Source organism: Aquarana catesbeiana, linkage group LG05, assembly GCF_042186555.1.
Source record: "Aquarana catesbeiana isolate 2022-GZ linkage group LG05, ASM4218655v1, whole genome shotgun sequence".
Lineage (NCBI taxonomy): Eukaryota > Metazoa > Chordata > Amphibia > Anura > Ranidae > Aquarana > Aquarana catesbeiana.
Window position 1 is genome coordinate 531,464,628 of NC_133328.1, and position 13,267 is coordinate 531,477,894.

General features: G+C 41.4%; 1 protein-coding gene across 1 annotated transcript in view; it reads right to left on the bottom strand.

Annotated features, from left to right (window-relative positions):
- Nucleotides 1-13,267, bottom strand: part of PPP1R42 (protein phosphatase 1 regulatory subunit 42) — a 75,766-nt gene that overhangs the window by 49,829 nt on the left and 12,670 nt on the right. Inside the window, exons 2-4 of the mRNA XM_073632809.1 lie at nt 9,689-9,886; nt 3,755-3,921; nt 3,516-3,654 (exon numbers count right to left, since the gene is read on the bottom strand). Of these exons, the coding sequence (XP_073488910.1) occupies nt 3,516-3,654; nt 3,755-3,921; nt 9,689-9,820 (438 nt within the window). The 5' untranslated portion in view covers nt 9,821-9,886. The remainder of the gene's footprint in view (nt 1-3,515; nt 3,655-3,754; nt 3,922-9,688; nt 9,887-13,267) is intronic.

A 13,267-nucleotide genomic window follows, 5' to 3' on the forward strand; every position in this document is an offset into this window, starting at 1 on the left:
ACTAAAATAAAATTACATTAAAAACTTTCAAAGCACCGAGGCCTCTTCCTCAGACGCATTCACAAATAATGGCTGAACAGCCAGATAGAGCAGAAACTGTACATCCATTAAACATTTAGGACACTGTGGATAAGACATAAGAGGATAGTTGATGTACAGATGATGTACAGGCATGATAAAACCTCCCTCTAGCATATATCTCAGCTGAATTCTTAGCACAGCTAAGCTTCTGGGTTTATAGAATATTGCGTTGTAAGTAGAGTTGTAATGTGCTTTAGAACTGGTGGAACTTATGCCGTGTACACACGACCGGACTTTCCGGCAGAAAAGGTCAGACGGAATCATTTCATCGGATATTCAGATCGTGTGTGGGCTTCATCAGACTTTTGTTTTCAAAAATTCTGAGGGACCTAGAAATAGAACACGTTTTAATCCTTTCCGACGGAATCAATTCCTATCGGGAAAACCGTTCGTCTGTATGCTATTCCGACGGACCAAAGATGACGCAAGGGCAGCTATTGGCTACTGGCTTTTGAACTTCCTTTTTGTAGTCCCATCGTATGTGTTGTACGTCGCTGCGTTCTAAATGAACGGGCTTTGGTGGGATCGTGTGTAGGCAAGTCTGTTTCAGCGGAACTCCCTCGGAAAGACCGTCAGAGTTTATTCTGACGGAAAAACCTGTCGTGTGTACGCGGCATTAGAGTACCTACTAGAACCTGTTTGGTTTCCCCCACCCTGAGAAAATTGCAGGGCATCTGTCTGACACATAGATGTGTATGTCTGTTTTTGGTGGAATATTGCATTCCTTCCATCCTCTAAAGCAGGGCTATGCAATTAGCGGACCTGTTGCAAAACTACAAGTTCCATGAGGCATAGCAAGACTCTGACAGCCACAAGCATGACACCCAGAGGCAGAGGCATGATGGGACTTGTAGTTTTGCAACAGCTGGAGGTCCGCTAATTGCATATCCCTGCTCTAAAGTGTAAATTACAACACCTGTCATTATAATCTTTGTCACACAAGATAACAGTACAGTAGGGCTTTATGATACAGGTACATGCATTTAAGAAACTTGTACAATGATGGGCAGATAGAAAATGTCAAACGTCATGCTATACATTTAGTACAAGCAGATATCATGCATAATGTAAAAAAGAAGATAAGTGCAGCGCAAAAAAGAAAATGATGTCAACATAAAACATAAGTCCTTATTAATCCGTATATAGATTAAACTTCAATCCTTGATCATGGAAGGACGTATAAATTCTTCTCCGTAATTTATACACACTGAATCTGTAGGAAATGCGCTTACCAGAGTAGTTGGACCTCTAAATTATAGGAGGTCAAACGGGCATGATAATCAAACACCATCAGCACAACGACACCGGTCACCTGGATAGTTGTCCTCATCCACCAGCCTGATGACAAGCTGGAGATAGTGTAAACTGTATTGCAGTAATCCTCAATCAGATCCTCAGTGTATTTAGCAAAGCACCAAAGGTAAGAAACGCCATGGAGATAAAAAGAAAACAAAGTCTTCTAAGTGTAGACTGATTGCTACTTTATTTCAAAAACAAAAGAAATGTCAATCCTAAAAGCGCTGTGGAGCGCGGTAGTATAGTAAAGCTCAAAAACATGTAAACAATTCCTCTGGCAGCAGTAGCGCTGCGATGCAGGGTCAGACCAGTGACTAGTAAGTAAGACTCAGTGAACGCTCAGCTGAGACCGCATAACGCATAAAATTAAGAATTTAATTACCTGCGATACTGTTGGAGTGGTTTACATGCTCCAATGCGAATGCGGCCTCCAGTATGTGGGCAGAACCTCCAGACCCATGGGAGTCCGCATTGGAGAGCATGTAAACAACATCAAAAAAGGTCTCAAGACGCACTCTGTATCGAAACACTTCAGGCTTTTTCATAATAGAGATCCAAAAAAACTCCAATTTTGGGGGATAGAGAAAGTAACCCGGCATTGGAGAGGGGGTAATTTTATCAGGCAGTTAAGCCAAAGAGAATCCCTATGGATACATGAGACACGGGTAGGGGTCCCCAGAGGTCTGAATGTTGAGTTCGACCTTAATTGTTTTATCTCCAATAAATAGAGTAGGTTTTATTATTTTAATTACTTTAATAAGTTAAGTATTGGATTTTTATTCTGTATTATTATTTAATTATTGATTGTTTGTATTTTTGTAAAAGGAGGCTGCGGGTCCACACAGGCTAATTTAGTATTATTATTATTTTCTTAGGCAATTTATTAATTATGACTTTACTTATTTAAATTTACTCTTAATAAATTTTTAGCCCAGAAAAACATTTCTTTAGCTCATTTTATTAATCATAGTTTATTTGTGAGGTTTTTTAGCCCACTATTTGATCTCCGTTTTTTGCCTGGATTGAATATCCCCGCTAGCAGCTGTGACTGGTGTCCCCATGCATTAGCTCTGCTTGTTTTGGATACGCTTTCTGTTTCCGGGAACGGATCACTCCCAGCTGACTGGCGGCGGCTATTAGAGGAGAGAGGGTGACTCACAGACTCCACCCTCGCTGACGAAGTCCATCTGGACGTAACGCCGCGTACGGGGGGTGGAGCCTGCCTGTGACGTCACCCGCAGCCTTCTCAGCTGTTCGGACGCGAACAGCTGAGCGTTCACTGAGTCTTACTTACTAGTCACTGGTCTGACCCTGCATCGCAGTGCTACTGCTGCCAGAGGAATTGTTTACATGTTTTTGAGCTTTACTATACTGCCGCGCTCCACAGCGCTTTTAGGATTGACATTTCTTTTGTTTTTGAAATAAAAGTAGCAATCAGTCTACACTTAGAAGACTTTGTTTTCTTTTTATCTCCATGGCGTTTCTTACCTTTGGTGCTTTGCTAAATACACTGAGGATCTGACTGAGGATTACTGCAATACAGTTTACACTATCTCCAGCTTGTCATCAGGCTATGGTGGATGAGGACAACTATCCAGGTGACCGGTGTCGTTGTGCTGATGGTGTTTGATTATCATGCCCGTTTGACCTCCTATAATTTAGAGGTCCAACTACTCTGGTAAGCGCATTTCCTACAGATTCAGTGTGTATAAATTACGGAGAAGAATTTATACGTCCTTCCATGATCAAGGATTGAAGTTTAATCTATATACGGATTAATAAGGACTTATGTTTTATGTTGACATCATTTTCTTTTTTGCGCTGCATTTATCTTCTTTTTTACATTATTTTCGGGTTGGTGTATCCTTTAGTGTTCAGCTTGCAATATTTGCTTTTTGTTAATTGTTTTGCGCTGATTGTTCCTTTTATCTTATAGATATCATGCATAGCCCACTCTGTCTGTCTAACCTATTTAATGAGGGAAGGATAAATTTGCAAAGCGATGTAAACCATTGCAGTTCTTTACTGTTCTTAAGACAGTAAATTGATATTTGATTGCTACATGTTAGTGCAATTTGGATAACATTGTGCGGTTTGCCTTATAGAACAAGTGTATGCTATACAACATGGATACTTACAGCTAGGGAATGGAGTGTTCGAGGATCAAACAGTAACCTCTCTCCTGGTGGGATATGCTGATTCTCGATGTGCAATTCTCTCAGTTCATGAAGACCCTCTAAACCTTCAACCACAGTGAGATAATTGCCACCCAGGTACCTGCAGAAAAATGTTATTCCAAACTGTCACTACGCAACACATTTAAAGCTGGAAGGTGAAATATCATGGTGAAATGTCATGGTATGGTGTGGCAACTTACAGCTTTTCAAGTCTCTTAAGCCCACTCAGGTTTTCTATGCTGGATATGAGGTTATTCTGGAGGTACAGGTGTGTTAGGTTTGTTGCAAATCCAAGATTTCCAATGCGACTGATGTTGTTGTCATACAGGTATAAAACTGTGAGGTTTCTGCAGATGGATAGATCCTCCTGGAAAAGAAATGCAGAGTCGTATCTGCTCTTTTAGTAGGTAATGATCCAAATGGCACTAATACAGTATCCATGTTATGATGTCATCACTGCTCTATGCGGTATCGTACTGTAACCCCTGTCCGATGTGGTGATGCAACCCCAGGAGGTGTGTCCACGGTAACCTGGGCTCACAGGAGGTGGAATGAAGCAGACTGCCAATCCTTGAAGAGGATCAATAGCCACCACCAAAGCAGACATTTTGCAGGCAGCAGTGCCAAAGAAGAAGTGAGTATCGCAGTGGAAACTGTTTTTCTTCATTTTTACCCATTTTATTATTTACAGTTTATAAAATAATAGCACAAAATAACTGGCAAGGGCTACTATGAAACCCTTTTCAGTTTGTTTGAAAAATAATATGAAATTCAAATAAGATAAACTTAGTAGGTTGCTAACTTAAAGCCTACATACAGGGCCTTTTACTAGCTTTAAAGAGGATACCTCTGCCATGTAGTAATAGTATGCTGGCTTTGCTAATATGGCTTAAAAGATGTCTTTAAATGCTCCATCTGTACTTTTGACAGATAAGTTGGGTATATACTAGTAGAATTTCCAACAAAAATTCGTATGAATTCTCAGTACATTTGAATGTCATTTGAAAGTAGTTCAAGATTTTGTTTGCTTTTAACAATCAATTTTGGAATGAATGGACTTTTCCAAACAAAAACCTCATAAATTATTAGGAAATTCATACATTCGAGGAAAACATTTCCATCCTGCTCTTTGGAATTTTCTTACCACCGTAGTCATAAACGAACATCAAAATTATACTAGTGTATATCCAGCTATGGACACCAGCGCTGGTGTCATGTCTCCGTCACTGTCCACACTGAGCCATGTGTTTCGTGAATGGCCAAGTGTAGATGGAGGTGAAAGCGTGACCGCGGCACTGATGTCTATCATAGCTGCAATGCTGTCATCAGTGTGTGGGGGTTGAGGGACAACAGCAGGGGCTGTATTATATTAAGCATCTAACATAGGGATCTCCAATATTTCTAAACAAAGGGCTAGTCAACTGTCCTTTAGACTTTAGTTGGGCTGGACCGTGAGCAATGGGAGTAGACAATGCCCCCGGGTCAATAAACAAACAATGTCTCAGGTTCGGAGGTCAGTGGGAGTGAAAAAAATTACATAATGCCTGTGGTCATTAGGATGAGGAATAGTGCCCCATCATTGGTATTAGTAGGAGAAATCCAACCCCATCATTGGCGTCAGTGGGAGGAATACCCCATCATTGGTGTCAATGGAAAGAATAGTACCCTTTTGTGGTTATCAGTAGGAGGAATTATGCCTCATTGTTGGTGTCAGTGGGAGGAATAATACCCCATTGTTGGTGGCAGAAGAAGGATGGTACTTCATTGTTGGTGTCTGTGGGAGGAATAGTCCATGAGGGCCGAATTTAGTCAAGCAAAGGGCAGAAACCAGCCCACGGGCTGCAGCTTGGAGACCACGGATCTAACAGATGAAGTGGCCAGTAACAATGGGAGAGGAAACAAGGGGAATCTCCTTAATAAAGACACATACTAATGTAAAAACTAACAATAAGACCTTGCATTCTATTGAAGATTGTGTTTTATTGCTATATTGTCTCTGATATGCCGCGTACACACGGGCGGACTTTTCGACCGGACTGGTCCGACGGACTTTCCGATGGACTTTTGACGGACTTCCGACGGACTTTTCAATGAACGGACTTGCCTACACATGATCACACCAAAGTCCGATGGATTCGTACGTGATGACGTACGACCGGACTAAAATAAGGAAGTTGATAGCCGGTAGCCAATAGCTGCCATAGCGTGGGTTTTCGTCCGTCGGACTAGCATACAGGCGAGCGGATTTTTCGACCGGACTCGATTCTGTTGGACAAATTTGAAACATGTTCCAAATCTAAAGTCCGCCAGATTTTTCACCGAAAAAGTCCGCTGCAGGTCCAATGGAGCCCACACACGGTCGGATTGTCCGCCGGATTCGGTCCGTCGGACCAGTCCAGTCGAAAAGTCAGCCCGTGTGTACACAGCATTAGAGAGATTTTTTTCCACTTTCAGTGTTGATGACCATTTTCAATGGCAATCCTCTGTAATGGAAAAAGAAAAATGAAAATCTGACAGACCATTTAACCATTTCATACCCCTCTATCAAAAAAAAAAAAGTTATGTCTGTAATTTCACTTTAGGCTTTGGGGCAATGTAAATTTTATTGGAGCTTAGCCGAGTGCTTTTACTCATTGATTGGAGTTGTTCTTTATATCTGAGAACTACAAAATTTTCTTTGAGTTAGACAATTTTTTGCAAAGAGCAAAGTTTATGTTTTAAGGTTTGCAATCCCTCGATAGAAGCATTGCACGTCACCTGAAGTGCAATTTGGGGAGTCTCCTAAGACAATGTCTAACCCAGAAATTACAGGAAAAGTCCACTGACAGGGGTGAACAAGCCACAGTGAGCACACCAATTACCACTTAAAAGTGTTGTTCTATTATTTGAAGAAAGGAAAAACCTCAAATGTTCAGTCTTCACTGTAATGCATTGTGAAGGCAGAGTGAAAGATGAGGTGTCCTGGGAACACAAGTCTGCAAGGGCTATGAGGAGGAATCTGCAGAAGCATATACAGCCCACACATATATGTATGGCTTGTATGCACTGAACAATTAATGCATTTATACTAATGAAAAGTGTCCTTTTTGTCAAATATTTTCATACTTCAGGGGGCCCACACAGATTTCCTTTCATTTACAGTGCATCCGGAAAGTATTCACAGTACTTCACTTTTTCCACATTTTGTTATGTTACAGCCTTATTCCAAAATGGATTAAATTCATTATTTTCCTCAAAATTCTACAAACAATATCCCATAATCACAACGTGAAAGAAGTTTGTTTGAAATCTTTGCGAATTTATGAAAAAGAAAAAACAGAAAAAAATCACATGTGCATAAGTATTCACAGCCTTTGCTCAATACTTTGTTGAAGCACCTTTGGCACCAATTACAGTCTCTAGTCTTTTTGAGTATGATGCTCCAAGCTTGGAACACCTATTCTATTTTTGGTCATTTTCTCCTATTCTTCTTTGCAGGATCTCTCAAGCTCCATTAGGTTAGATGGGGAGCGACCGTGCACAGCCATTTTCAGATCTCTCATTAGGGTTCAAGTCTGGGCTTTGACTGGGCCACTCAAGGATATTTACAGAGTTGTTCCATAGCCACACCTTTGTTATCTTGGCTGTGTGCATAGGGTCGTTGTCCTGTTGGAAGATGAACCTTCACCCCAGTCTGAGGTCCAGAGTGCTCTGGAGCAGGTTTTCATCAAGCATGTCTCTGTACATTGCTGCATTCATCTTTCCCTCTATCTTGACTAGTCTCCCAGTTCCTGCCACTGAAAAACATTGCCACACCACCACCATGCTTCACTGTAGGGATGGTTTTGGCCAGGTGATGAGTGGTGCCTGATTTCCTCCAGACATCACACTTGCCATTCAGGCCAAAGAGTTTAATGTTTGTTTCATCAGACCAGAGAATTTTGTTTCTCATGGTCTGAGAGTCCTTCAGGTGCCTCTTGGCAAACTCGAAGTGGGCTGTCGTGTACCTTTTACTGGAGAGTGGCTTCCGCCTGGCCACTCTACCATGCAGGCCTGATTGGGGGAATGCTGCAGAGTTGGTTGTTCTTCTGGAATGTTCTCCTTTCCACAGAGAAACGCTGGAGCTCTGTCAGAGTGACCATCGGGTTCTTGGTCAACTCCCTGACTAAGGTCCTTCTCCCCCGATCGCTCAGTTTGACTGGGTGGCCTGCTCTAGGAAGAGTCCTTGTGGTTTCAAAAATTCCATTTACAGATGATGGAGGCCGCTGTGCTCATCGGGACCTTCAATTCTGTTATCTGTGGGACCTTATACAGACAGGTGTGTGCCTTTCCAAATCATGTCCAATCAACTGAACTTACCACAGGTGGACACCAGTCATGTTGTAGAAACATCTCAAGGATGATCAGTGGAAACAGGATGCACCTGAGCTCAATTTTGAGCATCATGACAAAAGCTGTGAATAATTATGTACATGTGATTTTTTTTGTTTTTTATTTTAATACATTTGCATAGATTCCGAACAAACTTCTTTCACATTGTCATTATAGGGTACTGTTTGCAGAATTTTGAGGAAAATAATGAATTTAATCCATTTTGGAATAAGGCTGTAACATAACAAAATGTGGAAAAAGTGAAGCGCTGTGAATACTTTCCAGATGCACTGTATATTTCATCATACAATGTGCATTGCAGTAAGGCAGACCATTTGTTCTGAAAGGGCTCCCAACATACCACAATAGATCCAGTACACCTTTTTTCAAAGTGTAGCATTAAACACAGATGGTTGACCTCTGTATGTTGTTGTGGGCTAAAATCCAGCTCTGTTCTGGTACATTGGCATGCCATTTAAAATAAATGGCACCTAAATGGACCACACCAGAAACAAATGTGAATTCCCACATGTTACTGCAATGCAACGGTCTAAATCCAAACTAACTGAACAATTCCCTGGGAGGGATCAGTCCGATATACTAGCACATCGCATCCCAAAAATCCACACAAAAAAAGATATATGCCTTTGATATTGCATTGGATACATATTGTGATCACAAAACATGTTGAGATTAGGAGCTCGTTCTCATCCAGAAACTAGCATTTAGGATATTACCATATGATACAAACATATATATTTTTTACCTGAAAGGAGAATATTTCTGGATCTTGAGGCCACCTCCATTTTGGGTGTAAGATTAGTTTAGACTGAAATATTGTCTGATAATATCCATTTTTGAACATTTTAAAAGCTTTTTACACTAAAGACTTTGTTTTATATAATTGTAATGGATGTTCAGTTGTTCATTTTTTTGAGCAATCACACCTTGAACGTTCCTTCAATACGGTTTTATTTCCTTTTTTTTTGTGTAAATTCAAACTAAACCAATTGTTTTACATATGTATCAGTATCCACACATGTAGGACACCCAACATTAGAGGTGATTTATTTTTACAAAGCAATAAACACTGGTGCTGACTATTTATTCTAGTGATTCTCTTCTCCCTCTATTCCGCTAACGTGACCCGAGTGCTTATGGAGAAAGGCAGCAGAGGGGCAAACAACACCCTCAGGTGCCTGATGTCCTCCTTATCAACCTATGATGTCCTCAGTTTTCAGGATGCCAGCAACTGGCCCACATGGTGCCTAAGGTTCTAATCCTGCAACATAAAAACCTGTGGCTTTGTGTAACAAAAAAGACAGGCTTGATACACTTGCTGGCTTGTTAACAACTTTTGGGCACATTTTTCAGCACCCCTGAAGAACCCAGAGGGCACCGCAGTAGAAAAAGGCTGCTCTACAGTCACTAATAGGAAGCAAACTCCCATCTATCAGAACTCAATTTATTAGGGTTCTGCTGTTTCAAGTATCATGCACATTCAGTTGTAATTGATACATAGGGGTTGATTTACTAAAACTGGAGAGTGTAAAATCTGGTGCAGCTCTGCATAGAAAGCAATCAGCGTCCAGGTTTTATGGTCAAAGCCTAATTGAACAAGCTGAAGTTAGAATCTGATTGGCTACCATGCACAGCTGCACCAGATTCAGCACTCTTCGGTTTTAGTAAATCAATTTATGTATATGGATGCATGGAACCATGAAAGTCATATTTCAGAAAAAGCAGAAAACTATACATTCTATTCACAACACAGGGGTACTTACAACAGTGTCAATGTTTTTACTTGAATAATTCAGATGAGTCACTCTCTTCAAATACTGGGCTATGGACTCATCTTTTCGGCTACGCAGATGACTGCTTGTTCTCGCAATCAGATCAACCGATAGACGCACCATTGTGGCCTGAAAGGTTCAATAGCTTGGAAGAGTATGATTCTCTATGATGTATCCTTTATCATTTTCCTGAAGAGACATAAATACAACACATGTAACTGTTCTGCTTTTCTTTTTACCTTTGCCTGTTTCATGTTTATTTATATATTATATGACTTTTTACATAAAAAAAAATGAGTATGTATCATAGATATGTTTGAGCTCACATTTATAAACTGCATGTTACATTTTAAAATATGCGGTTTTAATTGGATACCTATCAGTGTGTTCTATGCCAGTGGTCACCAAACTGTGGCCTGGGGGCCAGATGTGGCCCTTTGCATGCCTTTATCCGGCGCTTGGGGCACTTTTCATTCCACTGATGGAAGACACAGTGGGGTTGATTGACCAAAGGCAAATAGACTGTGCACTTTGAAAATTGCAGTTTCACTCTGCAAGTGCAGTTGCTCCAGAGCTTAGTAAATAAGCAGAAACTCTCCTGACTTCCATCATCAAATCATGTGCAAGCAAAAACGCTGTTCTTTTTATTTTCCTTGCACGTGATTACAAGTAACTATTCTTTGCAAAGTGAAGCTTTACCTCATTTACTACGCTCTGGAGCAACTGCACTTGTAGAGTGCAGCTGCACTTTGCAAAGTGCTCAGTTTATTTGCCTTTAGTAAATCAACCCCTATACCTGCCAAAGACATTAACAATGGGGCATAATTCCTGTTATTGACACCAAAGATAGGGCATTATTCCTCCCACTGACACCAAAGATAGGGCATTATTCCTCCCACTGACACCAAAGATGGGGCATTATTCCTCCCACTGACACCAAAGATGGGGCATTATTCCTCCCACTGACACCAAAGATGGGGCATTATTCCTCCCACTGACACCAAAGATGGGGCATTATTCCTCCCACTGACACCAAAGATGGGGCATTATTCCTCCCACTGACACCAAAGATGGGGCATTATTCCTCCCACTGACACCAAAGATGGGGCATTATTCCTCCCACTGACACCAAAGATGGGGCATTATTCCTCCCACTGACACCAAAGATGGGGCATTATTCCTCTCACTGACGCCAAAGATGGGGCATTATTCCTCCTATTAATACCAAAGATGGGGCATTGTTCCTCCTATTAATACCTAAGATGGGGCATAATTCCTCCCACTAACACCAAAGATGGGGCACTATTCTTCCCTCTAATCTCTAATGCCAAAGATGTACTGCTTACTCTCACTGATGGCAGGACAATTTATACTTCCACTGGTCACATTCTGGCCCCCCTAAAGTCTGAAGGACAGTAAACTGTCCATTTGTTTAGAAAGTATGGAGACCCCCGTTCTATACAAACCACCCCAGACTTCTGCATGCAGGACTTAGGGGTCACAATCTCATAGTGCACCACAGATAACCACAGAGATCTGAACTACAGCATTGCTGATAGTGGTACATAACTTTGATGCTTATTTATATACAGCAGGCGGGTTCAATAAACTGCACTAAAATGCATATTTTTGCTTTCTGGGTTAGATATACTTTAAAATGTTTTCACCCCCCCCCCCGGGTCCAGTGGTCCTGACATCATCAAGACAAACGCCTTTTCCATAGCTCTGCATTGGATATGACGACGTAGAGGCACAGTCCACCGCTATAGGGGGAGCATCATCATGAGGATCAGGTAAGTTAAAGCGGAGTTCTGCAAAAAATTAAAAGTCAACAGTTACAAACACTGTAGCTGCTTACTTTTAATATTAGGAGGGGAGCCGAACTTCCATGAGATCTCTCAGAAGTGGGAACAGGTATCTGTCAAAAACAGATACCCCTCAAAAGGTGTCAAATGTGGCACGGGGAGGGGAGGCAGATAAGCAGAGCTTCCACCTTTGGGTGGAACTCCGCTTTAAAGTGCTTCTCTTGACAAAATGAGCAGATAACCCTTGTAGAATAGGCAAAGCCCCACACAGCAAGGGAGACTTTTTAAGTTTCCTGGAGTTAAGCCTCGTTCACACGATTGGACTTTCCGACTGAAAATGTGTGATGACAGGCTGTTGGCGGTAAATCTGACTGTGTGTACGCTCCATCGGACAATTGTCGTCGGATTTTCCGCGAACAAATGTTGGATCACAGGTTTTAAAATTTTCCACGGACAAATGTCTGTTGTCGGATTTTCCGAGCGTGTGTACACAAGTCCGTCGGACAAAAGTTCAAAGTACAAACACGCATACTCAGAAGCAAGGACGAGCCAGAAGCGGTCGGTCTTGTAAACTAGCATTCGTAATGGAGAATTAACATTTGTGACGTGGCAAATTATGAAATCTCGAAATGCAGCGCACAATTCTCTTCTTCTTTAATGGGATAATAATGAAGCTGCTTTGCTGGTGATACTGATGGAGTTATTGCCAACAAATTTTCAAGTTACCACAACACCATTATCCCGTAGTTTTTAAGATCAAAGATACAACTATGTTGGTGTCCCTTGTTAATTTTACATTGTATTTTTTTAAATGTAACTGCCTACTCCCAAACTGTCATTTGAAGTAAAACACATAGCCAAGTATTATTATTAAAAGCGCGAAATGAAAAGTGTGAAATGAAAAGCGCGAAATGAAAAGTGCGAAATGAAAAGTGCGAAATGAAAAGTGTGAAATGAAAAGCGCGAAATGAAAAGTGCGAAATGAAAGACGCGAATCAACACTCACCAAACTTCACCCTTAAATAAATGTGATGTCTCAATAAAATTTTGTTTATTTTTTACATTTATTTGTGCTGCAAAGCAGCATTTCCCCATTTCTCATCTAGGCTAGAATGACATGTGTTTGCCTCGCCCCCTACATGTGCGCAAATGTGCCACAGGACTTCAGGTCCCAAGTGAGCCCTGCAGCACACCTGCACACATGCAGCTCACCCAGAATATCTGCACTCACGCATAAGGTGGCAATTATGAAAGTCCTAAACCACTCAGTGTTTATGCATGGAAGGGAATGTCCTGTTTGTGAGTAGATGTGCTGAGGGGCTCTGCCAGGACCCAAAGGCCAGGCAGAGCCCTTGGGCACAATAAGCAAATGCCACAATGGTGCCAGGGGGCCTAGCAAATGGACAGAATAAAATACTGTTTGCTGAGGTCATGATCCTATTTCAGTACTTCGTGTACAGACACCCAACACTGAAAGGTTAGAAGAAAGGAGGCTTAAAGCAGTATTAAACCCAAAACCAAAAATGTAATATATTGCAGATAACCCATCATTTGCTTTTTCCCCTCTGTTTTCACCTGGTGATCTGGCCAGTAACACACCTCCTGTATTAGAGAGCCCTCACTCTGGATGAAGGAGAACAGGAGGCACAGCAGGCAGCACTATTTCCAGACTGTAGAGAGGGGGCGTTATATGTACAAACTGAAGCCAAATACCAGCTAACACTTTATAAGCAGTTACAGCAACAGTTTTTTCTTTTAGGATAAA